This window comes from Mytilus edulis, chromosome 7, assembly GCF_963676685.1.
Source record: "Mytilus edulis chromosome 7, xbMytEdul2.2, whole genome shotgun sequence".
In the NCBI taxonomy this organism is placed as follows: Eukaryota; Metazoa; Mollusca; class Bivalvia; order Mytilida; family Mytilidae; genus Mytilus; species Mytilus edulis.
Genome location: NC_092350.1, coordinates 45,814,699 through 45,831,018, shown reverse-complemented (window position 1 = coordinate 45,831,018; position 16,320 = coordinate 45,814,699). Strand labels below are relative to the sequence as shown.

The window sequence follows — 16,320 nt, the reverse complement described above, 5'->3', positions numbered from 1 at the left end:
TCTCAAAATCTTGATTTGATATGCATACAAAAGAATTAGGCAGCGCAATAACCGATACACACTACTGTAACAAGGTTTTGCTTATGTGTCATAAAACAAAACTTAACTATAAATGGCATTCCAATCAAATAAAATGTATGAATAAATAAATATGACAACGACAAAGCGAAAGGCAACTGTTCAACTCCTATAACTGGAGACAACATCAACATCATCAATAAATTAATAGCTCCCGGAAGTAACCAAGCTAATAGACTGTATGTATAATTCACGGTAACTTCATCGAAAAAGGGAAACGATACTTAATGTTCAACTTATTGTAAAAGCCGTATAAGATATCGACAACATATTTTTATTAAAATGTAAGTTGCGACTTTTTGTAACACATTAATTTGGTTGAAAGCGTACGCTAGTCTTAAATCAGAATTTGTTTCACTCTTATATAAAAAAAAAATATAGACATATAGTGATATAACTCATTAACTATATATAATTAAGACCTATGGTCTTTTGATTTGAAGCCCTTGGTTTATGACCTTAATATTGAACTCGAGGTCATTTGTAAAAATTGACGTTCTAGATTGTAACCTTGGCTTTTACCTCAGATCTAGACATGATAAAGCCTTAGAAGATTTCGCATTACGTTGAAAGACACTTGACCATGGAAAAAACAACCGGAAGTGACATTGTGTTAACCTGAAGTAGCTATCTTTTGTACCTATTTAATGTCAAAGTATATTAAACAATATATTTTTGGAACCAAGTAAATTATCAAATGAAACCTGAAGTGACATATTTCAAACCGGAACTAACAATTTATCTCCCTTATTTAAAAAAATTTGTAAAGAAATCATATATTTTTGGAATCAGTGTACAATGAGCTATCATTTGACGCTGGTATGATGTTTCGAACTAAATTTTCATAGTTCTATATTACAATTGATCTTTATGGGTGGGAGGACCTTCAATTGTTCTGTGAACAATTGGTTTTTAATTCTGAATTATAATTATTCGAGATTTTATTTTGGTGGGAATAAATGAAAGATAAAATCACAAAAGGACTGAACTCCGAGGAAAATTCAAAACGAAAAGACCTTAATCAAATGGCAAAATCAAATAATAAATTACATCAAACAAATGGACAATAACTGTCATATTCCTGACTTGGTACAGGCCTTTTCAAATATAAAAATGGTGGATTGAACCTGGTTTTATAGCGCTTAACCTCTCAATTGTATGACAGTTGCATCAAATTCTATTTTATTTACAACAATGTGTGACAAATTAAAACAGACATTATATGTAAATAGTCAAAGTACGGGTACAGCAGTCATCAATGTGTCACAATCTCAAAACAATCAAATATTCAACAAAAAAGCACAAAAGCATCTATCAAATTTTAAAACCCCAAGCATTGTTTCGCGTGTTTGACGTCATAAAATGTAAACGTCACATATCGAAACATAAAATAATTTTGCCGTTCAATGGGTTTTTTTTCAAAAAAAAATATAATTTCACATGGGAAATAATGGTATACAGGGTTAAAAGATTAGAAGCACTCCATATGAAGCATTAACTTTGTTGTATGAAATATATGATAAATATTCAGGCATGATACTTTTAATGCATATATTTTTTAAAGAAGGCTTGATATTTGTTTCTTACATTTTAGCACTTGTTATTGAATGCTTCTCAGGTTTTTCTTTAGCATGAACCTACTCCTCCGTAAATACACAGCAACACACAATAAATAGACCCTATTCGCACATGTACATTCACAACATGTGATGAGGAAAACAGTTGTATTTTCAAATTTGTAGATTCCTTTTCATTAGACATATCATGTTACCAAAATGCAAGTACTTTCAAATAAAAACAGTCAGATCGTTTTGATTTTTCTTCGTCTTCCTTTTTGAAAATAAGCCCGCTGTAAAATTATCATTTTGAATTTTATTTTTGTTGTTTTTTTCAAACTTTAATGGTTTTTTGGTATTTTGTTTAGGTCTGACATGTATTACTGTGCCTCAAAAGTGTATCACAAATTTGCTGATGTATAATTCATGGTTTTTTTTCTGAGTTGCATCTTATGACGTTTGTACAGGGAACAGTTTGGTTTAAACAATATTTTATTTTTAAAAAGTGCACAAAATGTTTAAATATACAATATAAATACAGGGATTCGGAAAAAGAAAAACTTATATAAATCCGTCTCCCTTCAAAAAAAATGACAAAATAAGGAACATAGTATAAGAAACTCGTATATTATAATTTTCAATTTTTATTTAACATGTTTATTCTGTGGTTTGCCCGTTACTCAGAAGTCAGTTTGATCGAAAAATGTGATCAACTCGTTTTTTCATAATTATAGTCCATGAAGCTGAGAAATATGTAAATATTTCGATAATAAGGTAACATCAAATAAAAGTTTCAACATCTTAATCGACATCGACATAAAAATAATTGTTATGGACCAAATCTCCCTGTTTCAGAAAAATAAAATTAGGGAAAAATAAGGGAGCAGTTTATGTCGTCTTATTATAAATTTGCAATTATTTTAGGTTAAACGTGCTTTAAATAAAGGCAACAATAGTATACTGCTGTTCGAAAGTCTTAAATTGAGACAAATCCGGGGTACAAACTAAAACCGAAGGAAACAGATAACTATTTGAGGGAAACAACCGAAACACTGAAGTGAACTGAAAAAAACGACAACGATTTAAACATATCGACTTTTACAAAAAACAAAAACAATGATTGACTCATACTCTACTAATTTTTGATACGGTTAGCATAGGCTTGCTTTCTGGGCTTTGTAAAAATTCTAATGCCACTTCCTCGTTAATATCTTGAGATTTTTGTTCGACGTTATATGTTAGAGTTCCAATCAATACTAAAATGGCTGACAAAATAAGAATTACACCAATACTGTAGAATGACACATTCCAGTTTCCAGTCAAATCGTCCATGTACCCTGTAATTCAGGAAAAAATACACTTTATCAGGCGTAAATATAATACATGAACCTTGCATAAATAAAACGTAATCGCATAGCATTACGGAAGAAACACATTATTCTGATCTTCCACTTTAAATGTACTCCAAGTATCGATGCGCAGATGTGTAGAACGAAAATAGAAATTGCATGTGTTTGTTTAACAAGTAAGAAAGTTGACATAACAGTATGACTGTGTAGGAGTTACAGAGCAGTATATAAGAAAAAATATTGTTCGTTGTTATACACTTTCTGATAAAGAGGTGTTTAAGGAGAGCAATCAACTCAGTTGAAATAAAATATAGTATAGCCATTTTATTGAAATGAAAGACAACTTTAATAATTCGACTTTGCTCATAAAATCACGCATGCCTGCTGTGTGTCTTTCTTCTACATGTTTTACTTCACTATGTTCGAGCGCTAGCATATAGTAGTATTATTAAATCATTTTACACTATAAAAATGTTTGACTATTGTGTTCATCGGTCCTACATGAAGCATTAATTTTGCTTTTACAGGTTTTTATCAATTAGAATAACTGCTTATATATATATATTGCTAGACATTAATTAAAACCGTTCGATCGTAAATTACGTCCATACAAAAACACTTATATTTTTAAATTGCACAGGTCATGTTTTTACAGTAAGTATGAACACCAAAATATAAGTAAAAATTAACCTTTTTTTATTTATAAGCAAAAACACATCTTAACTGTTATAGATTCTGTCAAATACATTTCCTTAAACTTGAATAAATTTCAGCCCATGTTGTCAAATGCATTGCAAGTTGATCGACAAAAACATTTCAAAAACATAAAACTTGTCAAGAGCTTTGTATATCACTTTAATTTATCCAGTACTTTCACCGTGTAGAACGCCACTTGCGGGGTGTCGGCTATGTTTGACATGGGGTGGCAATTTTGAAGCGACGAAAAAGTAAGAAGGTAAGTTCAAGCATCAAAATTTCTTATTTCTAGAACTCTCAGTACCATATAATGTATTGCACGGAAGGAACCGCAACATAATCTATTTCCTGAAAGCAGAAGCAGTCGTTTTCAGTGCTCAGTTTTTTCAAACACCTCGCCCTAGTTTTCCGTGTTGCAGATTTTGAGGCTTTATATGCAAATTTCGGCATAAAAAACTACTTTACACAGCTACCCTCCGTATCATTTATATAGAATTGTATTCCTCTCATTGACTTATACCAAATACCAGTTTCTTAGTTAAAATTAATTGGGTTTAAAACTGTTATTCATCAAAATATAAAGTGTCGCCCGGGGTGTCAGATTTTGCGTCGCAAGGGGTAGAGGCTTGTCATAAAAAAAAAGAATACATTTTTTTATAAATCTATCTCTATCTGATACATTTTAATTCAAACACACCTACACAAATAGAAACATAAATGTAACAGAAATTCAACCCAGAAAAACACAGGTTACATCAAATTCTTCAAATTTTATTCAATTCCGGTTCGTTTAGAGATATGTATATAGTCAGAGTAGACCTTCAAAGTAGATATGATATGATAGATGTGTAACAGAAAACAGATAGTTCTAGCTGGGCGATTACGAACGAAATAACTGTCTTGAATCATTTTTTCTTGTAAACCTGTTCCGTTGTATATTGTGTACAAGTCGTTGTTTTCTCATTGACAATTGTAGTATCATCGTCTTCAGGATTACTTGAAGTTGTGTTGTCATACGCTGAAAAAGATGCCGGTGAGTGTTTCATTGGAGAGAGTGTTCTAATTCTTTTAGGAGTAATGGATTTTTGCGGCGTGCACGAGTGCTTTTTAGATGAACCTGCTGATGAACTATGATGCATTTTGGCTGGTGGAGTCTTCGGGCATATCTTATATTGAGGACCTTTTTGTGATGTTTTTGGTTTATTGAGCCATAGCCTTGACTTTTTTTTACCATGATAGTGACTGAAAAGGAAAAGAAATCGTTTACCAGCTTGAAAACTAAATATTTTTTTACTATGAATGAAATCAAAGGCACATGTTTTATAAGACCAAAAAACAGGCAAAATGAAAAACCCTTATTTTGTCATTATAAAGTAGATGTGAATGAAATCAAAAGCATATATTTTATTAGACCAAAAACAGGCAAAATGAAAAATCCTTGTTTTGTCATGGTAAAGTAGATGTGTTTGAAATAAAATGTATCATATGAAGACTAATTTACAAGCAAATATGTATTTTTTTATGACAAGCCTCTACCCCTTGCGACGCAAAATCTGACACCCCGAGCGACACTTTATATTTTGATGAATAACAGTTTTAAAACCAATTAATTTTAACTAAGAAACTGGTATTTGGTATAAGTCAATGAGAGGAATACAATTCTATATAAATGATACGGGGGATGGCTGTGTAAAGTAGTTTTTTATACCGAAATTTGCATATAAAGCCTCAAAATCTGCAACACGGAAAACTAGGCCGAGGTGTTTGAGAAAACTGAGCACTGAAAACGACTGCTTCTGCTTTCAGGAAATAGATTATGTTGCGGTTCCTTCCGTGCAATACATTATATGGTACTGAGAGTTCTAGAAATAAGAAATTTTGATGCTTGAACTTACCTTCTTACTTTTTCGTCGCTTCAAAATTGCCACCCCATGTCAAACATAGCCGACACCCCGCAAGTGGCGTTCTACACGGTGACTTTGCACTTGAACATTAATTTATTTATCAGTTTATTTACGTTTGCCTGTACAAACTAAGCGAAAGACAATTATAACTCAAGATAACTAGAAAGATTTAACACCCATGGAAATTATTTACCATGATTCATTTAGTCTAAACCAATTCTCAAAATCTTTATTTGATACTAATATAACATTAGAAGGCAGCTGAAAAACACACATTAATTACAGTAATAATGTTTTGCCTACATGACATAAAACAAAACTTACCTATAAATGGCATTCCAATCAAATAAAAGGTATGAATGAATAAATATGACAATGACAAAGCGGAAGGCAACTGTTCAACTCCTATAACTGGAGACAACATCAACATCATCAATAAATTAATAGCTCCCGGAAGTAACCCAGCTAATAGACTGTATGTATAATTCACACTTACTTCGTCGAAAAAAGGAAACACGATACTTAATATTCCACTTATTCCCATATTTGCAATAAAGACTGTTTCTGCTTTCACATATTTTTTGTCGACTATATATCCAACTCCAATCCGAGAAATTAATTCTCCTATGCCGCTTATCATTATTGTCGTCACAATATCGTTGTCAGAAATCCCTCGACTGCGCAAGTGTGGGGGAATGACTGTGAAGTTTGCAGTGTAGCCAACTAGTGCAAAAGAAAAAGCCGCAGTGTACAGTCTAAAACAGGGATTTTGTATGATTTGTTTGAACGTATTCCTTAAAATACTCAAGTATTTACTTGTCTCAGTCCAACATGAATTAAGAAAAGACTTTGTATGTTCGTTGTCAAATTGTGTTCTTTTCCCTAATTGTGCTGGCTGTCTTAACAACAAACTGCCTACACACACATTTAAAACCACACCACCTAATAGAACAAGTCCGCCCCTTATTCCGTATGAATCAAAAAACCATCTGTACAGAGCGGGGAATATCAAAGCTGATACGCCACCGGCTGATGTCACAATTCCGCTGGCTAAAGCTCTTTTCTTGTTGAAGTAAAAGTTGACGATTGATAGTGATGATGGTATACATAAACCTATTCCAGTACCTAAAATACAAATACACAAGACTTTACAAAAATTAAGCAGTGTTATAGATGCGTCAACTATCTCCTATTTTTATATCCATATCAGTCACACTGCTCTCAATTCTTTTTCTGATATTTTCAGTTGCATGCTTTCTGTAGTTTTCAGCTTCATAGGCAATCGGTATTTTTAAAGAAAGATAATATTACTACTAGATCGACATCGATTTGTTTGAATGAGTTACTCTGGTAAAACTTTTTACGTAATAATACCAGCGCACTAGACAGTTAAATCAAACATTAACCTACAAATTAAGTAAAGTTAACTCTCTAAACTCTTCAACATATTGTTTTTTGTATAGATAATGTACATTTGATAGTACTTTTCAAAAGTAAATTTTAGAATTACATCTTTAAAAAGAAAATGGCAAAACTACAAATTCACGATATTGCAATTGCCGGAAAAATAGACATTACATTTAGGTTAGGGGGAGGGCTGGGATCCCGCTAACATGTTAAACCCCGCCACATTATTTATGTATGTGCCTATCACAAGTCAGGAGCCTGTAATTCAGTGGTTGTCGTTTGTTTATGTGTTACATATTTGTTTTTCGTTCATTTTTTTTACATAAATAAGGCCGTTAGTTTTCTCGTTTGAATTGTTTTACATTGTCTTATCGGGTCCTATTATAGCTGACTATGCGGTATGGGCTTTGCTCATTGTTGAAGGCCGTACGGTGACCTATAGTTGTTAATGTCTGTGTCATTTTGGTCTTTTGTGGATAGTTGTTTCATTGGCAATCATAATCACATCTTCTTTTCTATATTACATAGAAACTTACTTTTTGCCGGTATGTTAATAAGAGCTGGCGAAAAAGCTAACACTTCTTTATTTACCGACTGTCGAAACATTTTAAAATACCCTCTTAAAAATAACAAATCTACGATGATGCAGACGCAAGCAACCAAATTCATCGTCGCAAATCATTGAAAACATTTTCATGTTGTATTGAATTAATAGATGAGCTGCTTTTTTATATTTTGGTTGTGAAAAGTTATTATCTTTGCCATTTCTTACACAGTGTACTCTACTCGACTCAACGTTGCCACGAGGTACGTAGAACTCGATTCTGGTCAAAATTTTTAATTGATGACGTTTATAGAAATTCGATCAGTTCGAACAACACTGTACTTACATGAGTTTCCGATTAATCAAATCGAAGTCGAAGTAATGTTCAAAATATGGTCCTGTGAATATTTAATACGCGGGAAGTTGAAATGGTCACGTGGTTTCCGAAAAATTGTTTGCTTTTAAATGAATAAAAACTGGAAGAACTCAAGTATCAAAATTTGAACTTGGCATTCAACTGAAACAATAACTTCATCTATTTTTTTTTTTCAAGTATGTGTATCAGTGTATTAACACATAAATTTTATTTTAGATCGTTTGCGAATTAATAGATCGATTGCGTTATTAATTGTAGTGTAACCGAGTGGTTCAGATTAGACCGATAGAGATCGTTAGGAGTAAATCTAATGTGAACGCCAACTGGTTCTATTTAGATCGATTCAAAACAATGCTAGTGTGAACAAGGTCTAAGGTTTCTGTGTTTGAAATCAATGTAACGACATATCATTTGAAGTTATAAGACTCGGTTACTACAAAACAAGAGATTTAATGATTTTGAATGATTAATCGACTGAAAGACTTTTAAACCATCTTTTTGGTGGGCTTAATAATTCTAAAAGTTATGACGTAAGCAATAAAATTCAAACAAAAACATGCAATATAAATGAATCGGTACAATCGTTGCCTACTCAAACTAAAATTGATGCATTCGGTAAAATTTGGTCAATTTCACATGTCGTACCTGTTAGTAAACTATAGGTCAGAAATAACATTTCAGGTCTACTGGTCAAACCACTGAAGCATAATCCACTTCCGATCAGTAATCCTCCAACGAATGTAACACCTCGAAACGAAAATGTAGTACTTAGAAATCCTGATAATGCACCTAGTACGAAAAGATATTTCAAAATGATAACAAGTTTATAGTACAAGTCATGTAGTTTGCTTTGCATCCAATCATATATTTTTTTGGAACGAACAATTTTACTTTTAAATCAAGCGTAAATAAATCTCGTATATTTTTGGTTATCTCTTAAGTGTAATAGGCAATCTAACAAACGTTTTTATAGTATAAATCATTAACATTGAATAGAAGAAAAAAACAAAAAACATCCAAAACACAAGATATTATTTACATTGATTTTTCTCTTTACATTATTTTTAAAAAACTTGATATTTTCAATAGTTAAAAGAGACAAATGCAAGTCACGTAAAGGTTCAAAATAAACTGCAAACTGTTCCAGCCATTAATCAAAACATGTGAAGATCTGCGTTGTTATGTTTATGTCGCTTAAATATTTTGTGGACGTTTGGTGAAAATCATGTTTTATGTACTGTATAGGAATATTTTTTTTCATTTCTTCACATTAAATGGCACATAAAATGGTACTTATCTGGTTTTATTGACTATCATCATCTCAATTCATCTGACAACATACAAAATTAATGCAATAAATATGAATAATTGCAATGATTTTGTACGTACGTGTATAAAAAATCATACATGAAAATTTTTACATATATTTTCATCCTGCCTTTTTTGTATTGCAAAAGATTTTATACGTACGTCTATCAATTTCATACACGTACGTACAAAAACTTTGACCACTGTCCAAGGAATTTAAAAACAAAATGTTGTGTACGCCCTTGCCTTTATCATGGACACTTATATCATGTACCAGACCGATAACAATACAGATCATGTGTCAAATCTTTGGATCTGAAAACGTTATGTTCTACCTTCTGTTTTCAAGACCTTCTTGATAATCAAGTGTTGTCGGATATATACCTTCAAAATTATGAAGGCTAAAACATCATTGGCTGATGAAAAAATATATATTGATCATGATGATAGTTCTATTTATGGATTTTTTTTTATTAACTGTTTGTAAATTTGTGTCATAGACTTTCGATTTTTCAGGTTTGTCATTTATTTTTTCAAATGCAATTTCATCTGTGACTTCAAGAATGCAACCACTTCTAAAAGTACTAAAATCTATGACCAACTGGATCTAAAATGTACTATTTGAATATTGACGTTTAAATGCTAGGTTAAATGAAATGGTTTGTTTAAATAAACATCAAATCCTACACATTCGAACATAGTTAAGGTATAATTTCACTGCTTTATGGAGCTAGCATTTGATTTTATAGAGAGGCTTGGATGAAATTTGAATAAAATGTACGACAGGAGTTTTCCGTAATAAAAGGGCAGGATGGGCAAAATTGGAACACAAAACAGGCAGGATGATAATATATGTAAAAAATCTGAATGAACCTTTGAAATAAAATGCAGGAACGATAAAGGTGAAAAATAAAACGGCTTAAGGAGGCTTGCGGGTACAAAAATTTCAGCAAAAAAAAAATAATTGATTTTTCGTACAAATTTAATTTATTACACTATTAATGATTACTTTATGCTAAAAAAAATTTATGGTACAAAAATCACCCAAAAAATACGATTCGGTTTGACCGCAGATGACTTTTAACAGTGGGATTTCCAGTGACACTAGAACAATAGAAAAGTCACTCTTCTTATGAAAGAGATAGAAAAGGTCTAAGAACAGGAGAGACAATTTACGCATAAAACTCGATATGCATAGGGATGAATATCTCTTAAAACACAAAACCATTATATAACTTTTATACAACCACTATAAATAAAGTATATGTTAAAGCTAAATGTGTTAATATATGATTTTTTAATTGCCAAACATGCTGTTAATTGAACAACCTATTGTTCAACAAAGGGGTGTGTAAAAAACTGCCAGATTTGACTGCATATTTTTCTTTTTTTTTTGAAAAAAATATATATCAAACCTTAATAATGTAGCTTTCTGGGTATTCAATTTTTAACGTGTTCCGAAATGTAGTTTCGTCACAAGAATTTTTCAAAGTTGTGTCATTTTGTCAATATGAATGTCGGTAAATTCGTATGATCGAGCACACCGACAAGTATATCGTTGGGACAACTCGATATAATGTAATCAATATACGTGAAAGATTACCTAATGTGAAGTTTATCAAAATCATCATAACATAATTGATCAACACATTATGTTTGAACAACATAAGTCCTACAATATAAGATTTAAAGGTGCATGTCATTTACATTCAACGTTTTTATTGGATTTTTTTTTACTACAATGTAACCTCGAGGTTCAACGTTGATAGTAAAAAAAAATCCCAGAAATTTTTTGAATGATATTGTAAATGATATGAACCTTCGAATTCTTATAACATCGGAATAGAAAATATGTGATCCGAATTAACCATGCACGTGTGCTACAGAAGATTATAAACTTTTATGATGTACAGGGGGTAAGGGTTTTTCTTAAACAATATTATGATCCCAAATTTGATGAATTTTGTTGGCAATACTTTAATATACACACTACATATAGCAAAGTATATATTAAATCTCAATGTATTATAATAAGGAAAAATGTTTGACTCGGTAAAAAAAAATCTTCCCCCTCCCCCGTATTGCATGTAATGGTTTAAACCTAAAGGATTCGCACTAACTGCCTAAAAGGGGTCCGCTCCAGTCTTGAATCAGTGATTTTGTTTATCATAAACAAAATATTGTCTCACACTGAAAGGGTCAGCCGGGCAACATGCACAGCCCGGATTGTCAAAACAACTAAGATTTACAAAAAACGATTACAAAAAAAAACATCAGTTGGACAATCTTACTGGAATCTGATTATCTCTACTGATAAATAATGCAACACTAATGACACATTTAAGTTTTGGAATGATTTTATTCACAAAGAATGTTTCTCATTGGTATACATTTCTATGCTCTTGTCTTTTCAGAGTTTATATTGGAAATTAAAAATTGCTGCATGAAAGACACTAGCTCCACATTCCTATGCATATGATTTTATATGTACGAGAATCATTCCATAAAATATCCGTTTGATATCCTTTCAATGCATGACACTGTCTAGTGGTTTTTCTGCCACAATTACAAGGAAAACCTGGCTAAACTTGTGCTAAATCAAACACTTGAATCTTACATCGCTATTGATGTTAAGCAATTATTTAAAGGGCCCTCCGGAACTGTTGGGTTTTATGACAGTCTTCCTTCCATACACACCATCGCTGCAAAATAATTTGAACATTCAATTAGATGATTATAATATTATTTGGCAATCCAAAGAGAACCTGAAAACATCAGACCACAATAAACAGAGACCCCAAAAAAAGCCAATTTTACTTTACAATGAAATTGAAAAAGTAGTTAGTTACATGTCAAATCATCTTTTGGCTGTCGACAAAAAATAAATAAAATCTAAATTTCGTAGCATTTTACCACCCCCCTTTTTTTAACTGAATTTGTTCAAGGTATGGTGGTTTTACCCCTTTTCAGTTTTCAGTATGTCATGTTGTATATCTTTTATAAATTAGATGAATTTCTAGCAAGTTTCTACGATATTCTTTATCATTTGACAAAATACTATGCATCTGAATTAAATTGTTTACTATTTGAATAAGCGCGCCTTCTTTTACTTTAATTTACTTTCCTTTATTTCACATAGCAACAAATATTAAAACTGCCACATTTGACTGCATATCAATTTTTTTTCCCAAAAAAAATATATGTCAAGCAGCATAATTAACTTTACAAATTGGGAGAAAATCAAGATGTTCCGACTATAGGTTAGTATTAAAAAAAATAATGAAAGGTTGGCATGATTCCAGGTTTGAACCCTGACGACACTTAAAATCGAAAATTCACTTATTTACCTATCATATGAAGATACGATGATGTGATAAACTTAACAATTAATAATTTACCTGGTGCATTATCATATTCACATTACGTTGACACGTCTCAGTTCGTCTGTGTTAGCTCATTTCAAGCTCGTAAACAATGTACACCATTTTCCGCTGTTCTTTACCGATTACCTCTAGTCAGAAGAGCCCACTGTTTACAGGGGCGATAATATTTTGTCACCGGTTCACGCACTGTTAAATTGTTTATTTCATTGAAAAAGCTCCAAATTATGTCCCTTTGGAGCAAAATGCATTTTTTTTTTGCATTTAAATTGATATCTGTTTTTAACTCATCGGTGACCTACATTTTTTATTATTGTTCTCAAATAAGCTGTACATCAACCAAGTAATTGTACATTTTAAGCGATTTCTGTAATTTAGTTCTTTTTTTATTTCGATATTACCTCTTTTTTTCCCTTTAGTTCAACAGAAAAAAGGAGATAACAAAAATGAATGCCTCTTTCGGAGGCAGATTGTGAGCTCAAATAAACGGTGACCCCATTTTTTTTATTTCATTTTTTTCATTAAGTATATGAAAAAGTTCATTTAAAAAAAAAAATATAGCGAAATCTTATATTAGAAAAAAAATGATTTATACCCGCGAGCCCCCTTAACAGAGATTACAACTTAAATAAATGCAGGACCCACATTGTTCATCCTTGTCAGATTATAAAAATCAAATGATAGGTCCCTAAGGTATGTCATACATGCCTGAAATTGCCAACATGAAAACTTTCAAACTAAAAATGAAAGCACCTTGTCCCGATGTTATATCATATTGGTCTAGTAGTTCTGCGTAAAGGATACCAAATGATTTTAAAACACCTGCCAGTATCATATAGTTCATAAAAGCTCCTGAAATAGAATAAAAAAAACAATATAGTCGCTATTTTACGAAATTGTCCTTTGATCTTGCTGACTGATAATTTCATTCCTCAGAGTCGAGTGATATGATTCTAGAAACTAATATAAGACGGTATGTGGCGTTGTCAACGACATTGATAGAATTTACAACGTCATCATAGGTAAAATAGCAATAAACAGATTCGTAATCTCAAATCGATTGCGTTTCGCACTTTCGCCGTACAGATTCAACCGAGAAAATCAATATCGTCGAGATGATCAACGATAATTATAGATGACTAAAACGAATGTAAAGCCGCAATTTCAAGAAAATACGTAAATAAAGACACAACAAATAAGAATAAAAAAGAAGAAATCAAAATAAATTAACTTTTAGACAAAGATGAATTAAATAACTTTGATGTGTAAGAGCTTTTAATTTTGCCATGTGCTTTGGGACTGTTCGTTAGAACTTTCTTCGGAGTTCGTTATTTTTGTTATTTTATAAAAAAAAGATAACGTGTTGAAGAAACTCATTACTAACATTAACGATTTTATATTGTTACAGAATCTTTGCATTGTGACAATGTGTTGCTGTTGTTAAAAAAACTAAATAAATTGTTTTATTTATAACAAGCATTCATCATTTTCATTCTGCATCTACATGTGTAAGACTGTATTTTGTGTTCCCATTTTCTTGGATATCAAAGGGTTCATAAGTTCATTTTGTTTTGGTGTTTAACGCTACTTTCAACACTATATATATGCTATTTGGTAGCAGGCGTGTTGTGTTAGAGGAGAAATCTGAACTGCCTGTTGAAAACCATTTGTCTTCGGCAGGAACACTGACAATCTATATCAATTAACTCACAACTGTAGTCTGTATTATACAGGTATAAAAGACAACTGGGTTGCGTTCAATATCGTAGCGGCAATGTAGTGCTACGTAGATTTTTGCCTATTGACCGAGTAGCTGGCTGCTATCAATATCTATGTAGCCAGCTACACGTTCAATTGTCATAAATGTACGAAGCCCTATGTAGCCGCTACGATATTGAACTCAACCCTGACCTACGGGTACAAGTAAAATGTTTATTCTGCTCTGTTTATTTATCTTTTTTTTTTTTGTTTTAAAGGAGTGGAAGTTTTGCATTAGTGTACAATTTATATGAGTAATAACCAGGGCATACACAATACTGAAACGAGTATGCAACATATGACAACTCCATCTTTACCTTTGCCAGGATTTATTATACAATTATTTTAAAACAAATTTGCTTTTATATCACACTTTTCCCCCCCTTTTATAAGATCACAATTATTTAAAAATTCTGATTTTCTTTGTCAAAAAGGTTTGCTTAGATGCAGGTCCTTTCATCGGTCTGGCTTTAGCTTGTTTCAATAAGTATACAATATTGGCAACTATTTTTGAAAAGAGGGACGAAAAATACCAGAAGGACAGTCAAACTCAAAGATCGAAAATAAACTGACAACACCATGGCTAGATAATAAAAGACAAACAGACAAATAATAGTACGCAAGACACAACATAAAACACTAAAGACTAAGCACAACGAACCCAACAGAAACTGGGGATGATATCAGGTACTCTTGAAGGAAAAGCAGATCCTGCATCACATGTGGCACCCGTCGTATAGCACTTTTTATTACAAACTCGGTAAATAGTCTAATTCAGTAGGTCACATTCGTGGTGAAAAGGAAGGGGATTGTAGTTACGACATAGAAACATATTCCATTTCATCTTTGAAACGGTTATTCCAAAAAGGTCAATACACTTGTGATGGCGTGCCTAAAATTTACGAAGGGAATGAAAGGGCTCTCCATTAGATAATTTTTTTCATGTTTTTGTTTATTATTGTTTTCTGTGTTTTTTATTGATATAGGATGATGCATCATTTTACTTTTATATGGGCGAGATAGAAAAAAATATATAGAAATTTTGTTAAATCGGAGATTAGAGAGCCAAATTTAACTAGTTATTTATTTTGTTGGTGTTGTCTGTGAGGGTAAGTTATTTTTTCTTAAACAGTAAACCATACACACTGGGAGTATAAGCTACTTTTCTGTGCGACTAAGCTATTTTTTTCTGAGGAGGATAAGCCTTGATGTTCGTAATGGTTTATCATAGTGACTAGAATTGTAAGCTCTGAGAGGTAAGCTATGTTTTCTGGCAGAGTAAGCCATATTTTCATGAAAACCGAGCCATGTTTTGGCATGGATAGCAGTGTTTCCTGCAAAAGTAACCCACTTTTGCTGGTAGTTCAAAGCATTCTTCTTACTTTCAGTGGAATTCGTCATCATGCGCACTATCCATATCTATTTTAAAAACATTTGAAAATAAATATGTTTAGCTATTAGTTAAAACAACCATGATGCATGTAGTACATCCCTGTATATCATTATTTTACTAGCGTTCATCATGAAGGTAAACACAGAAAACTACTTCAAGCCAAAACGTATTATTTTTGTTAGTTTGTTATAGGATAATATACTTCTCGTCCTTGGTTCTTTAAAAGCCGATCGATTCAGTAGATATATTATGAAATAACTAACCTGTAAGAATCACCCAAGAGTAACCCGAATCCATAATCCTCTGTAGGAGAGGAAATAACCAGTCAACAACCTTATATGTCCTTAGTTTTATATTACGTGGGTGCGTGGCTATGCATATATTATCATTCATACGAATTGTTTATCGAAGCTTTTTAGAGCGACAGTTAATTTGTATACACTTTCCGACACTTTAGATCATTATCACTAAACTTAATATTTGCTACTTTCAAACATATGTAAAAGTATGATAATCTTGTTATTCTGTTTATGAGACAATATCTGAAAAAGTCTTAATTTTTGGCAATAAG

At 32.0% G+C, this 16,320-nt stretch overlaps 1 protein-coding gene and 1 long non-coding RNA gene across 2 annotated transcripts; both read right to left on the bottom strand.

Annotated features, from left to right (window-relative positions):
* Positions 1-2,225: 2,225 nt before the first annotated feature.
* LOC139483150 (monocarboxylate transporter 12-like) lies at positions 2,226-9,516 on the bottom strand. Its single transcript, XM_071267185.1, has 4 exons — positions 9,465-9,516; positions 8,556-8,699; positions 5,908-6,708; positions 2,226-2,971 (listed from the first exon to the last, which is right to left on the bottom strand). The coding sequence occupies exons 1-4, from the start codon at positions 9,514-9,516 to the stop codon at positions 2,760-2,762; spliced, it is 1,209 nt and encodes a 402-aa protein (XP_071123286.1). The 3' UTR covers positions 2,226-2,759.
* A 2,041-nt stretch (positions 9,517-11,557) lies between these two features.
* Positions 11,558-12,854, bottom strand: LOC139481596 (uncharacterized). Its single transcript, XR_011654642.1, has 2 exons — positions 12,617-12,854; positions 11,558-11,920 (listed from the first exon to the last, which is right to left on the bottom strand). It is a non-coding gene; the product is annotated as an uncharacterized lncRNA (long non-coding RNA).
* Positions 12,855-16,320: the final 3,466 nt, after the last annotated feature.

Excerpts from the sequence above, each read along its gene's own strand:
- LOC139483150 (XM_071267185.1), bottom strand. The coding sequence starts at position 9,516 with ATGATCTGTATTGTTATCGGTCTGGTACATGATATAAGTGTCCATGAT. Across the intron at positions 8,700-9,464 it reads TATAAGTGTCCATGATAAAG|GTGCATTATCAGGATTTCTA; the intron begins GCAAGGGCGTAC and ends TTTTCGTACTAG. Across the intron at positions 2,972-5,907 it reads GATTGGAATGCCATTTATAG|GGTACATGGACGATTTGACT; the intron begins GTAAGTTTTGTT and ends CCTGAATTACAG.